At 43.6% G+C, this 26,723-nt stretch overlaps 1 protein-coding gene across 3 annotated transcripts; it reads left to right on the forward strand.

Moving 5' to 3' along the window:
- The first annotated feature begins 571 nt into the window (after positions 1-571).
- LOC102456795 (calmodulin-1) lies at positions 572-26,420 on the forward strand. 3 transcript variants are annotated; one of them, XM_075925398.2, is made up of 7 exons: positions 598-725; positions 3,329-3,482; positions 9,950-9,980; positions 19,267-19,410; positions 19,485-19,591; positions 21,366-21,501; positions 25,799-26,420. In XM_075925398.2, exons 4-7 carry the CDS (start codon positions 19,341-19,343, stop codon positions 25,825-25,827), a joined length of 342 nt encoding a protein of 113 aa, XP_075781513.1. In that variant the 5' UTR covers positions 598-725; positions 3,329-3,482; positions 9,950-9,980; positions 19,267-19,340; the 3' UTR covers positions 25,828-26,420. The 3 variants fall into 3 exon arrangements, with proteins under 3 accessions (XP_075781512.1, XP_075781513.1, XP_014430289.1); XM_075925397.2 differs by lacking the exon at positions 3,329-3,482 and having other exon boundaries at positions 572-725; XM_014574803.3 differs by lacking the exons at positions 598-725; positions 3,329-3,482 and adding an exon at positions 6,439-8,525.
- Positions 26,421-26,723: the final 303 nt, after the last annotated feature.

A 26,723-nucleotide genomic window follows, 5' to 3' on the forward strand; every position in this document is an offset into this window, starting at 1 on the left:
GGGATATCAGTAGTTATGCCATTTGCATGAGAATTAAACTTGTGAATGAAGTTAAGTTCCAAGCCTTCTCTGCGAAGGAAAGGGAAAGGAGCCCACACAGCAGAGCCACTGCACCGGGGAGGCAGGTGCACAGCCGCAATGCAGTCACCAAGGGCCCAGCTGGCCCTGCTCCGCCTGTGCCAGAACCTCCCTCTGCCTGCCAGCTCGGCGCCCGCCAATGTGAGCCCTGCGCCCCGCCCCCAGGCGGCGCCCCGGGAGAAGGGCGTCGCTCCGGCACAGACTGTGCATGTCCGGAGTGACGCATTGCGGGTGCTGGCCGACCAATCGGCACCCTTCTTTATTCTCTTGACACTACATGCTCCTCCGCCAGGAAAAGTAGCGCCATGCTCCCGAGTCCCGTCGTTTCCCCAAGAGGGGTCCTCCCTTTCCTCCGTGTCTGAGATTTCCCTCTGCTAGGGCCGGGGCAGGGCCTGCGGACACATTCGGGACGTGGGCAGGGTTTGTATTTAAGAGGGGAGCGTGACGGATCTCGTTTCTACTTGGCCTGCTGGGGCGGGTGGAGGAGGGCGACGCGGAGCGATCCTGGAGGGGAGTGAGCAGGCTTATGAGGCACTGTTTGCCGGCGGGCCGGGCTCAGTGCAAGGCGAGCCGCGTAGCGGTCGGTCAGAGAGAGCCCAGCTGCAGCCCTTGGAGCTTGCGCCCCGCCGCCAGGCCGAGCCGGCATGGTGAGTGCGCGGCTGCCCCGGGCTAGCGCCAGGCCCCGGCTCGCTCTGGCGGGGCGGCTGCAGGATGGGGGCGGCGGTGGAGTCGGGGGGCGGGAGGCGACTCGCGCGCGGCCTTCCCGCCGGTGCCGGTTCAAAATTCAAACTGTCAGCTCCGGAGCTGCGCGCGCCATGATGCTTCCCGGGGGAGGGGGAGTAACGGTTTCTTGGGGCAGCAGCCGCGCCCCTGGCCGGACCTGGGGGGCGCTGGCCCGAGCGCTCGCAAGGCACCGCCGAGCGCTGCGGCTTTGAGGCGAGGCCGCCTCCCCGCACCCTCTGGCCCCGGGCTCGGACGCGCGCTCACCGGCCGGCAGCTCCCGCCGGGAGCCTCTTCTGCGGGCGCTCGCCCCGGCTGCTGTGGCGCGGGATTAGTTGCGGGTCGGGGGCGGCTTCCCGCTCGGTGGCGGGCGCTGCCTGTCTCTAGCCCGGGAGCCCAGCCGAGTCCGCCCCGGAGCGTTTGGTCCCCACCCCAGGACGGGGCTTCTCGGCGCGCCTGGAGCGCGGGGCTGCGCAGCGAAGCGGGTTGTCTCCGAAAGCAACGCCGGCGAGCCCCGTGTGCTGCTTTCGGGTTAAAGGCAGCCGAGCTCTGCAGCCACACGGAGCCCTTCTCCACTCAGCATCTGTCTTCGGGGGTCCGGGCCAAGGCGTAACGATCATCCCCTTGGGTGGGGACGGGCTCATGTAACAAGGCTCCAGATTAAAGACTTTCATGCTTGCGAGTGCCTGTTGTTTTCTACCAAACTAAAATTGGTTTAGGTTGTAAGCCAAGTCCTTGAAGATAGAAATGGGTGTGAAGTGGTGGTGACATCTTCAGCATGGCTGTGGTCAGCGCCAACAGACCAAACTTGGTAAAATTTGTGAATGACTAATACTCAAGTTGCAAGCAAAATGGTTTTCCCACAGCACAGGCTCTGGCGGCAGATACCTCGTTCAGGTTCATATGACCAATCCAGCTATCTTGTTGCTGATTCTGATTCTGTGCTTCTTAGCAGCATGACTGTCAACACTAGTTATGGTTAACAGGTGTTTGACCTAAACGCAAGTTCTGGAATATGATGGCATTTAATTCTGTGACTTGCTTAACTTCATTTCTCTTCTCCCCCCCCCTTAATTTGGTTCCTTTTCACTGCCTGCTATGCAACTAGTGTAAACTGTTAATGGCCTGCACAGGATGGCTAGTGCTCTTGTTTGACTCAGCTAATATTACAGCTAGGGATAGAAGAGGCTAGTCAATAAGCTTATCAGATAGTCAACTAGTACCTCGATTAGTTGTTCCTATCCCCCTCCTCCCTGCTGCTGCTATCGGAGGCAGCTAGGTGGGGAGCAGGAGCTGGCTTAAAAACTGGTTCTGGGCTCCCCCCACCCTCCCAGCACTATGTGAGGTGCAGGGGGTTAGCAGGGACCCAGGCATGAGCCAGGAGATGAACTGACTCCTGGCTTGTGCCCAGTCTCAGATGCTGTGCTTCAGCTTATTAATACATTAAAAGGCAGAAGTGAAGCATCTGGGACTGGGCATGAATGGGGAACTAACCCTGCTGTGGTTCCCCCTTATTGATTAGTTGATAAATTTAATCAAACATCCCTAATTATAGCTGTTCCTCTAGGGGGTGCATATCACAGCATAATAGGACTGGAAGGGACCTCAAGAGGTCATCGAGTCCAGCCCCCCGCCCTCAAGGCAGGACCAAGCTCCGTCTACACCATCCCTGACAGATGTCTATCCAACCTGATCTTAAATATCTCCAGAGAGGGAGATTCCACCACCTCCCTTGGCAATTTATTCCAATATTTGACCACCCTGACAGTTAGGAATTTTTTCCTAATGTCCAATCTAAACCTCCCTTGCTGCACTTTAAGCCCATTACTCCTTGTCCTGTCCTCAGAACCAAGAGGAACAAATTTTCTCCTTCCTCCTTGTGACACCCTTTTAGATATTTGAAAACCGCTATCATGTCCCCCCTTAATCTTCTTTTTTCCAAACTAAACAAGCCCAGTTCATGAAGCCTGGCTTCATAGGTCATGTTCTCTAGACCTTTAATCATTCTTGTTGCTCTTCTCTGTACCCTTTCCAATTTCTCCACATCTTTCTTGAAATGTGGCGCCCAGAACTGGACACAGTACTCCAGCTGAGGCCTAACTAGCGCAGAGTAGAGTGGCAGAATGACTTCACGAGTTTTGCTTACAACACACCTGTTGATATAACCTAGAATCATATTTCCTTTTTTTGCAACAGCATCACACTGACTCATATTCAACTTGTGGTCCACTGTGACCCCTAGATCCCTTTCCGCCATGCTCCTTCCTATATACTGTTCATGAGTTTGACTGTATAATTAGTTGGTCTTTGTTTTAAATTCTCTACTTGCTGTTTTAATCACCTGATCAGATAGACCTGCAGTTCATCAACCTAATATTGAATGCCTAACAAGACTTAACCTAATGATACAGAATAGTTTATCGTAAACTCCGAACAAAACTTTAAGGCAATAATGTTTGAACATGCATTGAAAGACTAAATTTGGAGGTGTATTGAATTGATAGAAACAAATCATCCCTTTTTTACACAGATCAACTTAAGCAATGCTCCTTAAAAGACTATTTTAGAAGAAAAGTTAGAAGTGGAGGAGGCTAATCAAGTTGTGCATGAATCAGTTATAATTGGTGGTGTAGGAAACTATCCTAGGAGTGTGGGCAGATCATACCTTCAGAACAAGTTGATAGGTAAGCAGGTGTTATGAAGTAAGGTGTGAATAACCTATGGTCTGTATATACTGAGCACTGGGGAGCTTACTAAAAGTTTTCTTGGAGTGAGCTACTTTTAGAGATGCTACTAGCCGTCACAGCTGAAGGCATATCATTTGCTTTATGCCTCTCAGCTTTATTGGCTTGAGTGGCTAATAGGAACAACTAGGAGCAGACTTGCTGACTCTATTTTCAGTTGCTGTTTTGCATGGGTCCTTGCAGAACTGGACACTCAGAAGTACAATGGTGTTTGTTCAGTCCTGTTCTATTGCACTTTTTAACTTTCTGTTTCTATACATCTGAGACCTCAATAGACAGTTCCCCCCCCTCATTCAAAAACTTATGTTCACTTTAAGTATTGTCATGAGCAGGATAAAGGGATGATTTTGCATGGGTCACTTTAAGAGGTGGGATATACTTGGTCATCTTGATTGGGGGAGTCAGGACTTTAGCAAACAGGCTTTAGAAATCCCATAGGTACTGATTTTGCTCTTCACTAGTGAGTGAAACTCTCATAGCTCAATCTCTGTGGTGTGGTTACTGGGTATAAATCATCTGACAGAAATGTGGTACATGTGCTCCAGTCAGGTTGAGCTATAACAGGGAAGGTATTGTTTGTTTTGTAGTGTGCTTTGAATGGCACACTAAACTAAAGATGTTAAAATGTGGTTAATTGACCAGTCGATGGAATTTCCATTGACTAGTGGATAGGCACTTCCACATTACTCCTTTGAAGTGTATTGGGGCTCTTCTACATTTCAAAGGAGGAATACAGAGCTCTGTGTACAGCTGGGGCCAGCGGGAAGTTCCTCTGACTCTGGGTTGCATGGGAGTGCCTGCTTTGAAATGAACAAGTCTCCCCAACCATGGAGCCCAGAAGGAGGAGGGGGCGGGAGAGACTCACAATCCCCTGCTGACCTTGGGCTCCATGCTAAACTGTATGCTACTAGGAGCCAGGGTCAGCTGGGGAGTCCCCAGCTGAACCCGGGTTCTGGGAAATGCTGCATGTTGCACATCCCTGGAACCTAGGGTCATCTGGGGAAGTGCTGTGTGGAGCCCAGGGTCAGCTGAGACTCCCCTCCATGTGGCATTTCCCTGAAATCCCAATCAGCTGGGGACTGGGCTCCAGGCTGCCCATTTGAATGGCACAGAGGCAGCTGCGGATCAGCTGTGTAGCAGCTGCCCCTTTGAAACCCCCAGGCGGCTTTTCAAAGTGGTAGTTCCACTGTGCAGCGCTGCCACTTTGAAGTACCCCTCTCTTCCCCCCCCCCCCCCCTTTGCTGCCTCTTTTATAGAGGCAGCATGGGCAGTGGGTTGGGGAGGGGGCAGGAGATTGACTAGTCAAGATGCTATCTGATAGCAGGGGTAGGCCCTGGACCTGCAACTGAGCCAGGCTGCTAGCCAACCTGCTAAAAAAAAATTTACTTGGGTTGGGGGAGGGAATTTGTGTAGTCTATAGCATTAACTGACTGATAAGCCTTTTTTATTGGTTTTGACTACACTATTACATCCTTACTGTACCCCTTCTCCTCCTCCCCCACTAGTGAGTCAGGACATGCCAAACAAACTTTTCCCCAGCAGAAACCAGCACCTACTCCTATGTATTCTGTTTTCACTTTCACTGGCCCCTGCCTAGCTGGGGGCAAGGGATAGAATCCTGCTTCATAGAGTTACAGGTACTAGCTGGGAGTCAGGACAGGAGGGGACAGTACAAACTCGCTCTCCACCAGCACCTACCCACTCCCTACTTCCCCACCTACCTCCATGCAGTTTGCTGTCCTCCCCCTCCCTAGCTGTGTAGGCTGGATGAGTGATGAAACTTCAGCCAAACACAGGTGCTGTAATTAAACTAGTCGTCTTCAGGCTGCCCAGCCAAGAGACAGGACACTCCAGACTCCCCTCCTTCTGATTCTTGCCCCCAATCCACTTAACTCCCTCCTTTATGTCCCCTCCCTCCTTTATGTCCCATCCCTACTGTTCTCCCCAGTCTCTAGCACTGAGCTTCTGAAGTGGGGGGACAGCCTTGAACTCCTGGGTGGGGCTCATTAAGCAGCTGGGTGGCCATATGGTTTATTGGGAACTTTGGTAGCCTAGAGTTTCTGAAACACAACTGTGAAATGCAAACACTGTAGTAATTAAGGTAGTGAGAGGCTGTTTGTTTAGACTTGATAAAAATACTTGGAAAGGACTGTTTGAAGAGATACCAATATTAAAAAGGTAAGAAACTTTTTATTTTATTATGTAATATAGTTAAGTATTCATTTGCTGTGTTCAGTATCATTTGCTGGTTTATAAATTTGTTTCCACATGGCAACACATAATGAAATGGCCAGTTTGTCCTTGTATTTTAAATTTATACATAATTTATACATAATTATTTTCTATTGAGATTTTAATATAAATAAGTTTTGAGCATCCCAGAATTGATTGTGACTATTACAGATTATAGATGTCATGCCTTTGTTTGTCCATGCATCCATCCAGCCATCTGTCAAGTCTCTCATCTCCTAAACTACTTGACAGATTTTAATTAAAAAATTGTAAATAGAAAATTTATCTAAAGTTGTTGGCAGTTCTTGTTGATTTGCAGATGTCAACTCTTGTAACACATTTTGTTCATTAATCTTTGTTTTGCTTGTCTGGTCATTATTTTGACATCTTTAACTTATAGTTCAAGTTTCTCTTTTTAACATTTTCAGGATACCTTTTGAATTGGATTGAATGTCAGATGGATACAAGAGGAGGCATGAATCTGGATATGTAAAGCAAAAGGAGTCAGCTTTAAAACAGATGAGGAGGGTTTCTTTGCTGAATTTCATGAGAAGATACGAGGAGTGACAATGCAAGTTTTCCCATTGGTCCATGAACATCAGACCTGGAAGACAAACCTGCAGAACATGTTGAAAACAGACTAGAACATGTTGAAACAGACTGACACTGCGTGGTGGTGTTCCTCACTTGATTTTGAAGGTTCAAGTCAGGATCAGTCACGCCGCTACTTCAGAAGTGACAGTGACAACACTGGCAGGAGATGTGGTGATGCGACTAAAAAAATTCTCAATTTCTCTCAACTTTGAAACATACTGTGTCCCAGCTGAGTGGAAAATGACTCCGTTTCATAAAATATTTTGCGGAAAATACACCTTCCCATAACTTGGATTCAGCTTTCTCATTGCTAGGTAGACAATTTGGTAAAAGAGAGCTGCACGGAAAGAATATTTTTTCAGGTGACTGGCAAATAGGGAAACTGTCCAAAGAGAATGGCTTGCTTATTCTCCTTCAACTGGTAAAATGCATTGCTACATATACAAACTTTTCTGTGACAATGAGTACTCTAATGAATTTATAACAGGCTTTGCTTATTGGGCAAATGCAGTCACTAGAATTACTTCTCATGAGCAGTTGAAGGGTCATCTTGGCGCATAGTCTACCAGAATTGACCCACCTCTGAAGAAGATATAAGATCATGTACATACTGGATCGAAGTGCTCATGGGAATAGTTGCTGTAATAAAATTCCTTGCTGAACAAGGACTAGTCTTTTGTGGGGACATTGAATTGCATGGCTGCCCTAACAATAGAGCTCCTTCAGTTGCATTGAACTTCTAGCTGAATTTTATTCCGACATGGAAATCCAGGAAGAGGGAATCTTTCAAAACTGTATGGGATGAATGTATTGATTTATTGGGGGCTCAATGTTATGGCACAAATATCTGAAATCAAGAAGGCGAAGTGGAATCAATATAGATTCATCTGATCTCAGTAAACTGATCAGTGAGACTAATAAGTGTTTTGTTATATACTCAGTGATGGAAATGAGGTTGAGTAATTTCTTCAGTTCATCACCATTGCATGATGGAAAATATTCACTCAATTTTTTTGCAGGATATTCTCAACCTTGATGGCATTGATATTGCAAGCCTGCATGTCAGTGATATGAATAAAGCCAGCAATATGAGTGGTGTTTATTTAGGGGTTCTGAAGTTAACCATTTGGCTGTATGGGTTCCATGTGCTTCCTGTAGTCTGAATTTGGTTGGATCAGCTGCTGTGGAGTGTTGCCCTGCAGCAGTCAATTTTTCGGAGATTTTTGCAGTTACTTTCTTCTCAGCTTCATCCCACAGGTGGTCTAAACATGAAGCAAAATACCTGTGTTGTACAAAGAACATGGAGCAATGCCACCAGAACACTTTGTGAACTATTCTGAAATTCATCAGCCTTTGAGAGAGAGCTGAAAGTGATCAACAGCTGCCGACAGCTGTTCATGAGGCAGTCACTGACTAAGCTAGATCAGTATGAGAGCTTTGATGTGTGTCATTTGGAATGACATACTACAAAAATTAATCTTGTGAATAAAGCTCTAAGAAGACTGGCCTTGAGTTGTGAACTGTGATGAATTTATATGAGGGTCTTTTAGAGCACTTTTGTGAAACCTGTGACAAATTTCATGTGTTTGAGACAATTGCCGAAGATCTCTCACCATCCTAGTACAATGGGACCACACAACAGAAATTTTTGGATGAAGTCTGTATGGGTAATAATACTGTCCTGGATTTGAGTGCCAATGACAAATTTCAGTGTCTATCTTATCAAGGATGAACTTGTTGTTGAGATGGCCAGACAAGGAGCAGCATATGCCACATTAAATGAAAGGTTCAGTCTTCTCGTGGATAGATCGATGTCCAGAGATGAAGTTGCCTATAGAGCAAGAACATTAGTCAATATCTATCCATCAGATCTTGAACAAGTGTTTACAGATTAATTTTTGTTGTTCTTATGTATGTATTCAGAGAAATAATCTGTGGCAGAAACGGTCGGAGCACAAATAACAGACAAGTTGGTGACAAGTTTTCAAGTGTCAACATTGCTTTCAGAATGTCTCGCCATCTTGAGCACAAACTGTGAAGGGGAGTGCTCTTTGCAGAGTTAAAATGTATAAAGAACACTCTTGAGTCTACCATGGGATGGAAATGACTATCTTCACTTGTACTACTTTCAATTGAGAGATGGCATTGAGTGATAAAGTCTGTGATTTTGCTAACATTTGCAAATTAAATACTTAATTTTGTTATACTTGTATGTTTCACTAAAGAGTGAATTAAGTTTGTGTTGGACATTTTCTTATGAGTCAGTTATGAGGGGTTTTTGTTTTTGTTTGGGGGGGGGGAGGAGGGCTAAACTTTTTCATAGGCCCTGCGTCTAATGGGAAATCCAGCCCTGCCTAGACTTGAAAATGACTGAGCTCCTCATACCATTGCATTCTGTCAGAAGGATAACTTATTTTAAATAGTCTTTAATGCCTCGGTCCTTGCTGCTGTCAAGCTGTAGGGCCCTAACATTAAAACTAATTGAAGGCTTATAGGCAGGGCTTGCCGAACCACGATGAGCCCCATTCGCCAGGTGCGCTGTCCAGTGATCTGTGCATGCGCAGATGGCCCAAACCCAGCTCTTCCAGGTTGCAGTCTACTCACCACTGGCGAGTAGATTGCATCATTTGTCGAGCCCTGCTTATAGGTGTGCATCACTAAATTAGTAGTGGTGCAGAATTGTAGGGGCTGTTTTACAGTATAAATGAGCTACCAAGTAGGAATGTGAATGGCAAACCGGCAAGCCCACTAGTTAACTGGTAGGGGCTTCTGCAGGCCCGCTGTATGCAGGACCCATCATTCCTTTAATTGGTTAACTGGTTAAACATTACATTGGGCCAGTTGACGAATTAAATGGGTTTTTTATATTGCCTAAGTCAGCAAATGGGTTTTTTATATTGCCTAAGTCAGCAAGAGTCAAAGGATATTAAAATAAAAATGTAAGACTTTGAATTAAACTTGTCAGATGAGAATCTGCTAATCTTTTGAATACACATATCACTATTTTCAGTACAAATTGGTTTTGATCACCAGACTTCCATATAAAACTTTCAACAGACACATTACTTGTTTTAGGAAACACTGTATTTTAGTGACTTACTGGGATTCTCTTCAAAGCAGGCATTAGTCTGCATCTGAACTTATCATGGGACTTGCTTAAGAACTGACATTTACACAAAACATGAGACTAAATCCTAGGTCTTTACTGTTATGGTTATACTTCTAAACACTGTCAGGAATAAACTGGATGGCTCAAGAGACTAGTAGTTGTCTGAAGGGTCTTACCTAACTTAATTGCTCTGTATTCAGGCCTGTTCAATACTTGGTCAGTACTGGATGGCATTTTAACAACCTAGTAGATAAGCTGATGACTAGTCCTGCAGTAGTCAAGATGTGTATTGTAATTTTAAAGTTGCAGGTTATTTTTTGAATAAGTTCTTGTAGCTTTAAGACTGAGCTGGGACACTGAAATGCGAAATGCACCATGGCTCAGCTACCTGTCAATATACTTTTTTGAAAAGTTTTATTACAAATCTGTTCATTTTTGTCTTACTGGAATATAATACTGTTTTCTGTTATAGGCTGATCAACTGACAGAAGAGCAGATTGCAGGTGAGTTTTGAGGTGCTGTTGTTAAACCTACATTTGAGACTTCACTGAATTGATTTAATATTAGTTTGTGGCAAGTCATAATTAACGAGCAAGTTAAATGTCTCTAAACATAGGTGCTGGAACCAAGGGTGTGCCACCTCTCCCCCTTCTTGAAGTGGTTTCTGTTTAAATGAAGTTAGTGTACACATTTACAAAATTATTTAATGTTAAGGTCCGTAAAAAGATCTAACTTAAGTGTCCCTAAAAAGTAATACTATGTATTTTTCACCCTGAAAGGAAATCAAGCTTGTCATTCTCATTGTAGATATCAAATGTAAGATGTCATGCACTCTGAGAATTCTGCCTATTGGTAATTGCTTAACAGGTCTTAGTTGCCTCTTAACTATTGCTCATTTGTATATTTAAGATAGCGTAAGAACTAGTATTTAATTTGCTTTAGCATAATAGTATAGCTTCCCCAGTTAAAACAGGAGTGACATCTTACATGTGGAGACTTCTTGCTTTTAATGCTGGTATGCTCTTAAAGTGAGTGTAGGTGTGAGAGAACTTAAAGTATGATCAAGAGACTAAATTTCCCCCACATCCTGAGATAAATGTTGCATACCTGCCTGTATGGGAGTGGAGTGGTAGGTGGCTATCCTTATTATTGCTACTTCTGCAAAAGAACTAACTCTAACTTAACTGATTTGTAAGTCTTCCACTGTTACAATAGTGGGTTTTATCTAGCTATGGAGAACTCAGATGTTTGAATGGGAACGTTGTTTCAATAGTTACTGACAAATCTTGATTATGCCCAGCTAGTTTATATTTAAGTGGCATTAGAATTAACTAAGTTTTAGTGTGTTCAAAATAAATACCTAAGTCTAATCTTACCAGGCTCCCAATTATAAACAAATCATTGCTATATATGTTTGCTCTTGAGCATTAATTCTGTGTTCAAACAGATTATTTTTTAGATGCATGTAACATCTTTCCTAGCACAGTTCATACTTTAAAACCATTGGATATCTTCTCAGCATTTTTAGAGCACTATTCCCAAACTGAAGAGCAACGGGGACAGTATTGTGTATATACTGAAGTCTGAAAATGATTGTAAACTTTTGGAAGTTAAACTGCCTTATGCACTCCCAAAATAAAAGTCCAGTGCTTATCCAATACCTGTAGAATAGATAGACTGGTCTTACTGCCATTGTAATTCAGCATCCGGTTTTTACAGATAGCTGTTGACATCTTACCACTTTCAAAGGGCTTTAGAACAACTTTACTGGTTGCTTAAAATAAGTCTTAGTAGCCCTCTGTCCCGTTGTCATAGTCTTTGCGCTGGTAACTGCTGTGGAGACACAGGAAGTGCAGTGTCTGACCCTGTTTTGGGGTAGTGCAAACCTTGAAAGCCCAGTGACTAGATTGGCGCACAGTGGTTGCCTCGTGGCTTGAAGTCTAAAAGTGGAAAAACAGGACAATTTGAGACTTGTGTATTAGAGTATTGACTCCCCACTGAGTTTGAAAAATAGATCAATCCTATAACTTAACATGATACTGTCTGAGGTTCTGTTATGCCAGTCATGTCAAATTACTTATTCTGTAATGCATACAAAACACAGTGTGTTCAGTCTGCATCACTTTGTCTGCCAAGTTTGATTATGCGTGCGTATTCGTAACAGCTTCTATTGGTGCACCCAGAAAAAGAAATGGATCTAGAGGTGTTTTGGATCTTTTTAATTTTGTTAATTCTCAAAAGACTAGACACAACTTAATTGAAACGGATTAACTTTGAAAATTTTATCTATTGAGAGCACCCTTCTAGTGTGTGTTTTTTGTGCAGGAGACAGCTGGTATTTCTGTGACATCACAGCATTCCTTTACAAAATGTACTTAATGCAAGAAAAAGCTCTCTTTACATGGGCATGAAATTATCATACTACTGAAGAGCCAGTACAGGATTTCTAGCCAAATGAGAAACTCTTCTGTACAGAAGTGTGGTTGTGTAAGCACACTGTTAGAGCTTGAAGATCTCTATCTTTAGATCTCAGTATTAAAGATGAGAGAGCCCAGTTACCAAAAAATTGAGTTCTTTTAACTGAGACAAGGAAAGATCAATTTCTTAAATGAAAGAACTTCTTTACCTTTAGCCTTTAAAGGTAGTATTTATGAATGCTCATACTTAAATTACAAAAGAAAAATAAATGAAAATAAACTCTTTAAAATGCACTTATTCTAGGTAGGAAGTTGGCCAGTTCTGCAAGCATCCTGATGGCTTTTCATATTTCCTCTGTAGGGGAGGAGACTTAGGGTTTGTCTGCACTAGAAAATTAGATTGACCCCCTTCCCCTCTGTAGTGCTTAGGGATATACACCTAATTACACAGAGCCTTATCAGCTTACTTGTGTCAATTAGCAGTAGGTCAACTGAAAAATTCTTCCATTGACCAACTACTGGTTCTCAGGTGCTCTAACTGTACTGGGGAAGAATCCCCTCCTGGTGGCGTAGGTCATGTCTACACCAGGGTCATGCTCTTTTTTCCCCTGCTTATGTGTCTCCCCTACCTTCTGCTTTGAGTCAGGAGCGGTTTAGCATGGGGTGTTGTGGGCAGGGTAAGGATACAAGGGGCTGGGCCTCTTGATGTGTACAGAGCTGCTCCAAGCCTGGGGAGAGGGGGCGCCAGGTCTAGGTGCTCACTTCCTGTTCTCCCTTCCCCCATGGAAGCTGGTTTATCTTGCTGCACTGCCATGTACCTCTGCACCCATGTAGGGGGCAAGCCTCTTAATTTTAGGGCCTCTGATGTACACAGAATTACTAGTTCCTTAGCTGCATGGTTGGTGTTTTAAGTGCAGGTATACCCTTCATGACTGTAAACCTCTTCCACTGCCTTCTAAGTTAACATCTTTGTTTGCCCACTTGATTTAAATGGCAAGCTTTTCAGGGTAGGGACTATCACAACTTGTTTGTGCTTTGAATAGCCATGTGCATTATATATGTGTATGTTAAGCCCACATGCATATGTGGTTCAAATCTGGTAGGACAATCAAGATGCTTACATTTCAGTTTTCCAACTGGTGTCATTAGGTTGTAGTAAAATGAGTGAGGGCCCTTGAATAAGCTTGCAACATATTGCCCTATACTACCAAGGCTGTTCTGTTGACACTAAGGACCATTGAAGTTTATTTTGGTACTCCTGCTCTTTGCAAGGAATAACACAGGGAATTGTCTGGTGGAGAGCCTAACCCCCTATGCACAACAACTTTCCTTCTCCCCTAGTTCCATAGCCTGTACCCCTGAGGCCCCAGGACATGAGGGTGGGGGGAGGGGGAAGGTCAGTGATTTAAGGGCAGCCTCGTACTCAGTCTGCAGGGCCTTAGGAGGCAAAATGATTTCCTTGTGTTTGAGCACCCCTCGCCTCTTTTGGATTCCCACCATGGGCTTCATTTCTGTCCCTGCTTTCTTTACTAAATAAAAATGCATATCTGAACAAGTGTCTCTTGCTTGTATTGTGGTGAAAGTGTGGGGGATTACAGGCAAACATACTGAGTGCAGGGGCACCTCATTAAGAATAATGTGCATGACTCTCGAAACTGGCCATTCATAACACTTTTTCAAAGCCTTTCTGGCTTCAACTGTCCTACGCTGTGCTCACTATCATTCTGGTGTCTGGTTGCTCAGTCTCTGGCTCTGTGCTCTGCATCAACCCACTCCCTTGCTAGATAACTTCCCCCTTGTTCGCCTAAAGGTTATGAAGCAGGCTCCCACCACAAAGGGAATGTTGTATTTGCTGAGGTCCATCCTAGTCAGACACCTAAACCTTCCATTTAAATGCCCCAAAGCACTCAGCCACCGTTCTGCTCTTGCTCAGTCTGGCTGAACTGCTTATTCCTGAGACCTAGGCTGCCTGTGTACAGCTTCATGAGCCAGGGCAGTAAGGAGTCACCACGGATCACTATTTTCTCCCTTCTGATTCTGACTCTGTAGTCTGGAAAAGCTCCAGCATGCATCTTTCTGGAGAGGCAGAAGTTCTTAAAGATGTATGTAGTGTGCACCTTTCCCAACCATCCCACGTTGTCTGAAACAGCCCTGGTGAGCCACCAGCACCTGCAGCACCATGGAGAAATACCCCTGAGGCTTTATGGACTCCTTTGTGGGGGGGAGGGGTGAGGAGGCGAGGGCGGGCAGTTTGTTGCCCCATGGTAGGTTATGGATTCGCAGCACGGCCATCCCCTAGGGTCTTCACGTTTCCCAGAGTCACTACTCTTCAGAATGGTTTGGATTGCCCTGGCTAATTGTATAACAGCCGCTGCTGTAGATTTCCTCACTCCAAGTTAACCCAACTGATGCTTCTCTGCGGTCAGAGTGGGTCTCCTTTGGGTGTGTTTGCACTTGAGGGTGGGCCAGGGGAGGAAAAGCCATTTGCAAAGTTCCGTGAAAGTGCCCTTGCCCATTCAGCAGATGATACAAAAGTGTTTAGGATAGTCAAGACAGAAGCAGACTGTGAGGGACTTCAAGAAGATCTCACCAAACTGAGTGATTGGGCAACAAAATGGCAAATGAAATTTAATGTGGATAAGTGTAAAGTAATGCACATGGGGAAGAATAACCCCAACTATACGTACAGTATGATGGGGGCTAATTTGGCTACTACAAATCAGGAAAGATCTTGGAGTTAGCGTGGACAGTTCTCTGAAAACTTCCACACAGTGTGCAGCGGCAGTCAAAAAGGCAAATAGGATGCTAGGAATTATTAGGAAAGGGATAGAAAATAAGACCCAGAATATCTTGCTGTCCCTGTATAAAACTATGGTACGCCCACATCTTGAATACTGTGTACAGATGTGGTCTCCTCACCTCAAAAAAGATATTTTGGCTTGGAAAGGGTTCAGAAAAAGGCAACTAAAATGATTAGGGGTTTGGAACGGGTCCCATATAAGGAGAGGTTAAAGTGACTGGGACTTTTCAGTTTAGAAAAGAGGAGACTGAGGGGGTGATATGATAGAGGTATATAAAATCATGAGTGGTGTGGAGAGGGCCGATAAAGAAAAGTTATTTATTAGTTCCCATAATAGAAGAACTAGAGGACACCAAATGAAATTAATGGGTAGCAGGTTTAAAACTAATAAAAGAAAGTTCTTCTTCACACTGTGTGTAGTCAACCTGTGGAACTCCTTGCCAAAAGAGGCTGTGAAGGCTAGGACTATAATAGAGTTTAAAGAGAAGCTAGATAATTTCATGGAGGTTAGGTCCATAAAAGGCTATTAGCCAGGGGATAAAATGGTATCCTTGGCCTCTGTCTGTCAGAGGCTGGAGAGGGATGGCAGGATACAAATCGCTTGATCATTGTCTTCAGTCCACCCTCTCTGGGGCACCTGGTGCTGGCCGCTGTTGGTAGACAGGATACTGGGCTAGATGGACCTTTGGTCTGACCCAGTACGGCCGTTCTTATGTTCTTATTCGCAAGTTTTGCAGCCGCTGCTGAACGTCCCATCCCTGCAGCGCTATACAGTCAGTCCCACCAGTCCTATGCCTGTGTCTCAGCACCAGGATCAGCATTCCACTGTGTTCAGGGGATCAATTGGCAGCTGCATTTCCATTTTGCTGAATGCAAAGGTTTGCTGAATACAGTGCGCTGGTGGGACCCCCAAGACCGTGGCATTTCAGTGGAGAGTCCTGCTTGTCCTCTTCCTGGCATGCTATGTTTGCAGTCTTGAAATATTGCACTATTTGGTACCAAAGTAGACAACATCACAATGGTTTGATGCAGAGCAGGACCCACAATGGGGGCCATACTTCTACTGTTATGGTGTCTGTGCAGGCAACCAGGTCCCAAAAGGGTGCAAAAAGGCTGTTTCTGTTGATCTCAAGCAAGGGGGGATGGAGTAGACAAGTGTATTATGGGATGCTGACAAGAAGCCATAACTACCCACTGTATAGCTTTGGCCCCAATGTGCACAGGGAGCATAACCCAGAAAACAAAGCAACACCGGCACTGTGAGAGCTACCCACAGTGTATCACTCCGTCATTGACAGTCTCCTTAATGGGGGGACACTACTTCAAACTGTTGAATTTTTGCACATAGTGGCGAGACAGACCTTCAAGTGCACTAAAACAGGTTCCCAGACATTGGCTGTAATAGTCAACCATATCTCATAGTGTTCATGTGGCCTGAGTCACTTAAGTGACAACATAACTTACTGTGCTTGTTGCAGATAGGTGTGTGGAAGTGAACTCTTGGAGTACTTTTGAGAAATTTAGGAAAAATCTACATCTCTAGATCAGGATGATGATAAAGGGACCTAATTCCTCTTGTGGACAGCACTTGCTTGATTGGAGAACTCCTCTGTTGATATTGGTCACCTTCCTAAATAGGTAGTTAACTTGTATTTAGCTGGTAGAATCTGCAGCATTCCAGCCATTAAGCCTCAAATTAGTTTCATGCTGTGAAAAAAAGTCAAACCTCACTTGAGTTTAAATCAGATGCCTCTTGCCAATAGTAGGTGGGGTGTCTTGTGTGTTTATTGGGATGGACTCAAACTGCTTCATTACTGGGTTGTACAGCCAAACAGCATTTATTTTACTGACCTTCCTCAGGGAATGTAGTTGATATTTGGGTATACTTGTAAGCAGGGCTCGAAAATAATGCAGTCTACTTGCCTGTGGTGAGTAGATCGCCCCAACCCAGCTCTTCCAGGTTGCAATCTGCGCCTGTGCAGATTGCCAGACACTAAACTGATACTAAACTGCGCTAGGTAGTTAAGACCAAAGCAGACTGTGAAGAACTTCACTTAGTTTGATGAGATCTTTGTGATTGGGTAACAGCATGGCAAATTACATCTATCCATGTTAAATTGGGGTTATACTTAGAGAAAATAACCCCAAATATACATATAATATGATGGGGTCTAATTTAGCTACAGCTAATCAGGAAAGAGGTCTTGGAGTCATTGTGGATCGTTCTCTGAAGATGTCCACTCAGTGTGCAGCGGCAGTCAAAAAAGAAAACAGGATGTTAGGAATCATTAAAAAAGGGATAGAGAATAAGATGGAGACTATCTTATTGCCCTTATTGCCATGGTATGCCCACATCTGGAATACAGCATACAGATGTGGTCTTCTCACCTCAAAAAAGATATACTGGCATTAGAAAAGGTTCAGAGAAGGGCAACTAAAATGATGAGGGGTTTGGAATGGGTCCCATGTGAGGCGAGATTAGAGACTGGGACTCTTCATCTTGGAAAAGAGGAGACTAAGGGGGGGTATGATAGAGGTCTATAAAATCATGAGTGGTGAGGAGAAAATGAGTGAGGAAAAGTTATTTCCTTGTTCCCATAATATAAGAACTAGGGGCCACCAAATGGACAGCAGGTTTAAAACAAATAAAAGGAAGTTTTTCACACAGCGCTTTGTCAATCTGTGGAACTCCTTGCCTGAGGAGGTTGTGAAGGCTAGGACTATAACAGGGTTTAAAAGAGAACTAGATAAATTCATGGAGGTTAAATCCATAAATGGCTATTAGCCAGTAGGGGTAAGGAATGGTGTCCCTAGCTTCTGTTTGTCAGAGGATGGAGATGGATGGCAGGAGAGAGATAGCTTGATCATTACCTGTTTGTTTGATTCACTCCCTCTGGGACACCTGACATTGGCCACTGTTGGCAGAGAGGGTACTGAGCTGGATGGACCTTTGGTCTGACCCAGTATGGCCATTATTATGTTCTAACTATTGTAAAATAGTACAAGAGCCAAGTGCTTCTGAATTTTTTCACTTAAGGATGAAAGGTTGCTGTTCAAAGGCTGCTTGTGATTAGGGATATAAATGGTTAACCTTGTTGTGTTGGCTTTCTCCCGGAGAAGCTTTGCTATGCACTCTGCAGTATCACTTAACCCTGGGAGCCTGACCAGCAGTGGCTGCTGATAACCGTGTAACTGCTAGTACTTTTAGCAGTTACACGGTTACATTTTTAAATTACTTTTTACATCCCTACTTTTGTCTAGGATATTGTGACTGATAGCTATAAATGCCTACTTTAATGTATAAAAGAGCTTGTGATATTTCATCTATAGCAGAAGATGAAAAGTCTGCTAATAGTCACAATCTTTTATTCTGTCTAGTTTATATTTTTCAAATTGTTCCTGTAGATTAGTGACTTAGGGTGCTGATGGTCACAATTGCTAAACATTGGATTTGCATCAAGTGCAGCTATAATGTTGGTTGACCATGTGTTTGAGAAGTCTGATATTAAATATTCTAGAAGAATGTGTTCCTTTAGGTGAGGCTCCTGTGACTTTTCATCCTAAACCTGCTGCTTTTCAAGTATTGCATGCAACAGAACTTAGAGTTAAAGCTACATGTTTACTTGGAAAATCCCTGCAAGCATGTTACCTTGATCATAAGTAGTTCTACTTAAATTCTCTTAAGAAATTGGCTAAGTTAGTGTATTTTATACTCTAATGGTAGATCCAATCAAAACAGATATGGAAAACTATTTCCATAAAAACTTTAATTTTGACTGTTACCACTTCTAATACTACACTTTAATCTATAGCTAACTGTGTCATACTAGCTCTATTTTTTTAACTCATTCAGTTAGCGGAGTTACTGACAGAGGTGGCCTCTCATTTCGTAAAAATGGATTGAATTCCATTTAGGGTTTCCAGCTATAAGTGAAATTTACCCTAGTAAATGTTCAAGAGCTTTTTCTAAGATTTGCTATGATGCACTTCAGACTTTAATTAATGCTGGATTTAGGATATGTCTAGACTACATCCCTTTTCAAAAAAGGGACGTAAATTAGATATGTTGATACTGCAAATGAAGCTGGGATTTGAGTTTCTTGCGCTTTGTTTGCATAATGGCTGCCGCCACTTTTCCCCGAAATGGGTCTTTAAAAAAAAAACTGGCAATTTAGACGCGGAGAGTTCAAAAATAAAACCTTTTTTCAAAAGATCTTGTACTTCTCAAAAAATGAGGTTTACAGGATCTTTCGAAAAAGGGTTTTATTTTCAAAAGATCTGCGTCTAAATTGCCAGAGGCTTTTCCAAAAATGCCCCGTTAAAAAAAAAAAAAAAAGCAGCGGCTGCCATTATGCAAATGAAGCGTGGGGAAATTCAAATCCTGGCTTCATTTGCAATATCAGCGTACCTAATTTACATCCCTTTCTCAAGGGACACACCTTAAGTCTTTTAGAATGAATACTGAGTCTAATCCAAATCAAGAAACCATAAATGCTAACAAGTGATCACAAGCAGTACATTTTTAACTATGATTATTAAAACTAACCAATGACTGGTGTCTTGTCTTGTCAGAGTTCAAAGAAGCCTTTTCATTATTTGACAAGGATGGTGATGGTACTATAACAACAAAGGAATTGGGAACCGTGATGCGATCACTTGGTCAAAACCCTACGGAAGCTGAGCTACAGGATATGATCAATGAAGTAGATGCTGATGGTAAGCTTTCTAAGAAGCAGTTAATTGAAAATAAACTTATTAAATGTATTACTAATAACAAAATTATCTTGCAGGCAATGGCACGATTGATTTTCCAGAATTTCTGACAATGATGGCAAGAAAGATGAAAGATACAGACAGTGAAGAAGAAATTAGAGAGGCATTCCGTGTGTTTGATAAGGTACTGAAGGGTTGTATAAGGTTTGCAAGTTAGCTAAGGGATTGAATAAAATTGCTTCCAAATAACACCTGCTGCTAACTTTCCAAATTCTAGAAATCCTGTACAGCAATTAGATTATATATAAGTACAGTTTCTGCTCTTGGACTTGGATGATCCCCCTTCATATAACAAATGGAAGGCCTGGAAATACGTTCGGTTCTAGTCCATGGGAAATTGCTCCAACTACTTGGAGTGATTGTTTTTGGCGGCAAGTTATAAAATTCAGTGTACACATGGTCTGGAGATCTTTCAGGAGTTTCACAGAAGACAAAATTCAGACCATACTTCAGTAAGGTACTTGAGTGCCTATCTAAATGGTTACTAGTTCAAAGCTGGAAAATAAATTCCATAAATTCACAGGCATTTGGATGCTATACATTTTGGCTGTATCTCATGGATTTTTTTTTATTATAGTCCAGTGTCTGAAAAGATGCTTAAATTCAAATAGTGGCATCAAACTTAAGATTGTACAATATCAAAGCGTGGTTGAGAATGGCAAGAATTTACTGCATTTACATCGTTTATAGAATAAAAATAAAAACAGATCACTTAGGTGTTCTTGAATACAGGCAGTCCCCGGGTTACATACAAGATAGGGACTGTAGGTTTGTTCTTAAGTTGAATCTGTATGTAAGTCGGAACTGGCATCCAGATTCAGCCGCTGCTGAAACTGACCGCCAGTTCCGACTTACATACAGAATCAACTTAAGAACCCCAAGCGTCCCCAAGTCAGCTGCTGCTGAAACTGATCAGCGCTGATTCCAGGAAGCCCGGGGCAGAGCAACTGTGCCTCGGGCTTCTTGTAGTCAGCACTGGTCAGTTTCAGCAGCCGCTGACTTGGGGACGCCTGGGGCAGAGCAGCTGGGGTGCTGCTGGGTTGGTCCAGTAGCGCCCAGAGCGGCGCTGCGGGACCAACCGGCAGCGCCCCAGCTGCTCTGCCACAGGTGTCTGGAGAAAAGCCTAGTCTGCTGGGGGGATGGGGGGGGCGTACTAGCTGCGCGCCCCCCCTTCCCCCACCCCAGCAGACCAGGAAGATGCGGGCGGCGGACCGAGACGCACCGTGGTCCCGCCGCCTGGGTCCTCCGCGGCTTTGCTCCCAGTTTCCCTGGTCTGCTGGAGACAAGCAGACCAGGGAGACGGGGAGCAAAGCCTCTGAGGACGCCAGCAGCGGGACAGCCGCGGGGCATCTGGGCTGTCCTGCACTGCTGGCTTCCCCAGGCTTTGCAAAGCCGCGGAGGGGCTCGGGCAGCCCAGGTGTGCCTGGGCTGCCCCGCTGCCCGAGCCTCTCCGCGGCTTTGCTCCGCGTCTTCCTGGTCTGCAGACCAGGGAGACGCGGAGAAAGCCCCGGAGTACACGGGCGGCAGGACCGCGAGGTCCCGCAGTCCGTGTCCTCCGGGGCGAGCCCCGTTCGTAACTGCGGATCCGACATAAGTCGGATCCGCGTAAGTCGGGGACTGCCTGTATTATAACTGGTAAGATATACATATTAATTAATAAATATTAAGTAAATGTAGGGCTAGTAACTTGTGAATTGCTGAGAACCACAGAAAACAAATCTGACACTGGGCACTGGTCCTCTAGAAATGATGTGAGGGGGAGATCAATTTAGTAAGTAATTCTTTAGCTTCCTCTAGAGAAGCTCCTAAATCTTGTCCAGGAGTAGTGTATGTAGAATAAATTCAGAGGTTATTTAGTTTATACTGAATTCTCTTCAAAGGTTTTCAACTTTCTTTAGGATGGAAATGGTTATATTAGTGCTGCGGAACTTCGCCATGTGATGACAAATCTTGGAGAGAAGCTAACAGATGAAGAAGTTGATGAAATGATTAGGGAAGCAGACATTGATGGTGATGGTCAAGTAAACTATGAAGGTAAGCTTTAATAAGAACAATTGATGTTTTCTGGTCTGAGGAGCTACCCTGTGGATAAGGATGACCTGAAATGTTCAGTTGAAGTCAAGTTGTGTTCGCTACAGCAGTTACAAGAGCTGGTTTGAAGACATCTCTCATAATGTAGGAATTCTATGGAGAAGAATATTTGTGTATATTTGCAGTTTAAATCACTCCAGTCCCTCTAATAGCTATACAGGCAGTCCCCGGGTTACGTCAGTCCGACTTAAGTCGGACCCCTAATTACGAACGGGGGGACGCCCCCACTGTCGCTGCCTCTGGCAGCGCGGGGGGCGCTTCCCCCCAGCAGACCAGGGAGACACGGAGCTAGCGCCTCCCCACTTCCCCCAGGGCGCAGCTAGTGCGCCCCCTCCCCTCCCCCCCAGCGGACCAGGCTTTTCTCGCCGACACCTGGGGTAAAGCAGCTGGGGGGCTGCCAGGTTGGTCCCACAGCGCCGAGGTGCGGCACTACTGGACCAACCCAGCAGCACCCCAGCTGCTCTGCCCCAGGCGTCCCTAAGTCAGCCGCTGCTGAAACTGACCAGTGGCTGACTACAGGAAGCCGGAGGCAGAGTTGCTCTGCCCCGGGCTTCCTGGAATCAGCCACCAATCAGTTTCAGCAGCGGCTGATTTGGGGATAGCTGGGGTGCTGCCGGGTTGGTCTCCGCAGCGCCGAGGTGCGGCGCTGCGGGGACCTACTTGGCAGCGCCCCAGCTGCTCTGTCCCAAGCGTCCAGATTCAGCTGCTGTTGAAACTGATCAGCGGCTTATTCCAGGAAGCCCGGGGCAGAGCAACTCTGCCTCCGGCTTCCTGTAGTCAGCCACTGGTCAGTTTCAGCAGCGGCTGACTTGAACACCTGGGGCAGAGCAGCTGGGGTGCTGCCGGATTGGTCCAGTAGCGCCGAGGAGCAGCGCTGCGGGACCAACCCAGCAGCACTCCAGCTGCTCTGCCCCAGGCGTCCCCAAGAGCAGCTGAGGTGCTGCTGGGTTGGTCCCTTCGCGCCAAGGGTCAGCGCTACCAGACCAACCCAGCAGCACTCCAGCTGCTCTGCCCCAGGCGTGTCCGATTCAGCCGCTGCTGGTCAGTTTCAACCGCGGCTGAAACTGGACGCCAGTTCCGATTTACAGTACAGTAGCTCCTTCCAGTATGTTGTACAAAATGAGTAGCTGAGTTACCTGGTTACTGTACCTAGTTTTTGCATTTGACTTCTGCACCAATTTAAACTGCAAACAATCAATCTGAAAACAATACTAGGACCATCGAAGTCTTTTTTATCAGTAGTTAAATCTTACTGCTTAAACTTGCAAAGTTAGTAAAATGGTCAGTCTTCAATTTGAAAAAATGTCTTTAAAATTAGTCTCAAGAACTCTAAACTTAACTAAAGAATTTTATATGGAATAGTATAGCAGTGGCCTGCTTATACCAAGCATGTGTTCATGGATTGATAACTGGATAAAAGACAGGAAACAAAGGGTAGGAATAAATGGTAAGATTTCAGAATGGAGAGATAATTTGTGGTGTCCCCTAAGGGCCTGTATAGGGACCTATCCTATTTACAAATGATCTGGAGAAAGGGTTAAACAGTGAGATGGAAAAATTTGCAGGTGTTATTAGATAATTAAGGCCAAAAGAGATTGAAGAGCTTTAAAAAGATCTCACCAAACTAAGTGAATGAGCAACAAAATGGCAAATGAAATTTAATGTTGATTAACATAATGCACATGGGAGAGGGGGATCCCAACTATACATACAATTTATCAAGAGATCTTGGAGTCTTTGTGCATAGTTCTCTGAAAAAAATCTACTCAGTGTGCCGCAGCAGTCAAAAAAGCAAACAATATTAGGAATCATTAAAAAAGAGAATAAGACCCAGAATATCTTATTCCCTTTATATAAAATCATGGTACGCCCACATCTTGAATACTGCATACAGATGTGGTTGCCTCATCTCAAAGTTATATTGGCATTGGAAAAGGTTCAGAAAATGACTTCTCAGATTAGAAAAGAGGAGACCAATGGGGTGAGGTTGGGGGGAGGGGCGGATATGATAGAGGTCTATAAAATCATGACTGGTGTTGAAAAAGGAAGTAAGGAAAAGTTATTTGTTCTCATTAATATAAGATCTAGGAATCACCAAATGAAATCAATAGGTAGCAGATGTAAAACAAAAGGAAGTTTTTCTTCACTTGGCACAGAGTCAACCTGTGGAACTCCTTGCCAGAGGATGTTGTGAAAACTAGGACTTTATCTAGCTCTTTTTTGAACTCTGTTAAATTCATGGAGGTTGGGTCCATCAATAGATATTAACCAGGATGGGTAAGAATGTTGTCCCTAGCTTCTGTTTTGTCTGGAAATGGATGACAGGAGAGGGATCATGTAATTATCTGTTCTGTTTACTCCCTCTGAGGTATCTGGCATTGGCCACTGTCAGCAGACAGGATACTGGACTAGATGAACCTTTGGTCTGACCCAGTGTGGCCATTCTTATGTTTTTGTGTGTGTTCTTACGTGTTCTGTACTCTCTAGCATCCTAAGACTAAATTGTAAATCCATGGAAACTTTAAATGTGAGTATTTGATCACATGTAGTGGTAGTTCTTGGAATGAAGCTGGATAGTGTTAAGATTTCATTTTATCCTTGGAATTATATATATTTTAAAGAACCTAGTCAATCACATGCCCAAAGATAATTTCTAGCTCAACTCTAGGGCAACCAAAAGGATCTTCATGGATACTAAAAAACCCTCAAATCCTTCAGCTGTAATGGACCTTAATCATTCTAGTCAGCTAAGATTGGCTATCTTACTGTACATCTTAAGCTTTGCAAGCATTTGGCTTCAGAGTGAAGCTACTTTAATGTGTTCAAGTAGACTTCCAATTTTTGGTACCAAAAATTCGACTCCCAGTTTATATTGCAATGTAAGAGGATAAGCAAACACCCATTTAGATTAAATATAGTTCTGTATACGAATTGCTAGTAATCAGATATCTCCATTTTGACACAGTCTAGCACTGGTTCTTGTACTCTCCTTATCTCAAACACTTTCACAGAAAAGGTTCCATTTCTCTCAAGTAAAAAGTTGCCTTGCAAGATGTCTAATATTAATCACACTTCAGTAGCCAGGACCAGTCATGTTTTACCATATAATCTAGATCCTGCAAGCTGTTTCAATAATTGGATTTCTTAAAGCTGAAGTAGGAAAACTAGTCCAGCATATGAAGAAAGCACGTACAATTAGGAACTGATATCTGTTGCACCTCTCCTGCCATCCAGCAGCCTTTGTGGCTCCTTCCTTCTGTTGCTCATTGACTAGCTAATGTCCCCCTAGTGCATGCTAGTTAATGTCTTCAGAGGCGCTCAAACTTCCCCCATGAGCACATTCTTCCTTAGATCAAGGAGATCTAGACTAATAGATTTTAAGGTCAGAATGAACTATTGTAATCTCCTGTGTAATACATGCCATAGGAATTTCCCAAAATAATTCCTAGAGCTTATTTTTAGAATCATCCAATCTGGATTTAAAAATTCATCATGACCTTTGGAAAATCAACAGCTATTTATCCTTGCTGTCAAATGTGCTGCTTATTTGTCATATACTTTGTCTAACTTCAACTTTCAGCCATTGTCTCATTACAACTTTGTTACATGTATTGTTGAACAAAATTGAATAATTGGCTTTTCATGTTGCACCTTAAATTGTCAGCTGCTTTATTGAGCCATATTGCAGCTTCTCCTGGGCAAACGCATTAAGCAAAAGCTAGTTATTTTGGGTTTTTATTTCATGGCAGGTTAATTTCCCTCTCTTGAGACTGGTAATGCTGCCTTTGCCCAATAGTCCAGGCTAGTCCATTAATGTGCTAAGGGCAATAGTATTGAGGGAAGTCTTTTCAAAGCAGAAATCGCATTTGCTGAAGACAGATCAAACTTTCTGAAGACTTAATTATGGCTGCCTTAGGAACAAACATTTTCTAACTCCCATCTGAGGCAAGATAAGGCCTAAAAACATTATGGGACTCAATACTACAAATGTCCCTTATGTGTAGGGGGACAAGCTGACTTCCAGTACATTCAGAACTACAGCTCCTGAAAATGATATGTTGATATGCAGGTAACAGGTTCTTTTGGAACAGAGTGGAAAAGATAGCAAAACATCAAACATTGTCCCGCAAAAGGCATCTCAAACATTCATTAGCACAGTAGCTCTGTAAATACAGGGGTCTTGACAACTTGTAATGAGAGGGTTTGCAAGATACTAATACATCTTTCTTTTTCTTTTCAGAATTTGTACAAATGATGACAGCAAAGTGAAGAGATTGTACAGAACGTGTTAAATTTCTTGTACAAAATTGTTTTTGCCTTTTGTTTGTAACTTATCTGTAAAGGGTTTTTTCCCTTACTGTCAAAAATATGCATGTATAGTAATTAGAATTCCATTCCATGTTTTTTCTCCCTCTATCTTACTGTCATTGTTCTGACAAGTTTTTGGAAAAATTGATCAGAAGTAACAAATGTTGCATGTGGCTTACTTTGGATATTTAAGCCCTTCTGCCTATCTAAAGTCTGTAGGAATTGATCAAATGGGGGAACATCTGGGTTATGCTTGTTAAAGTAGCTTTCTTCAGGAAACTTAGCATGTTGTTAAAACGTGGAGCCTTAACTCTGCGTGGACTATTGACAGTTAACAATATGAAACATAAAAGTTGCACTATTGCAAAACGGGTGTATTATCCAGGTACTAGTTCATACACTATTTTTTGTACCAGAAAATCATTTTCTCATCTACCATGCTTATTTAAACTCTATTTAGCCACTACTTTTCAGAATAATCTGCTTATGGCACAATTTGCCTCAGATCCATTCCAAGTTGTATATTTGTTTTCCAATAAAAAAATTACAACTTACGCATATTTGTGTATCCTTGAGTTATTTATGGTATTAGACTGCAATGAGATTAATAGCCTCAGCGTGCAGGCAGAGTGTATTAGATATTTAAAATTACTTGTGAATGCTGAGACAACTAGTGTCTTGCGGGGGGGGGAGGGAAGTGGCCATTTTTATCATGTGAATTCTATATTTGGAGAAACTACTGCAGAAAGTTACAGAACTGCCTGAAATATTTTTTTTCTTGAGGTCTGGAACTTCTATAAAAAGGCTCTTATGGTCTGACTTACTGCCCACTGTCTAGGAAGCATTTCTTCTATTGT

The sequence above is a fragment of the Pelodiscus sinensis genome, chromosome 3 (genome assembly GCF_052426305.1).
Source record: "Pelodiscus sinensis isolate ZL-2025 chromosome 3, ASM5242630v1, whole genome shotgun sequence".
Taxonomy (NCBI): domain Eukaryota; kingdom Metazoa; phylum Chordata; order Testudines; family Trionychidae; genus Pelodiscus; species Pelodiscus sinensis.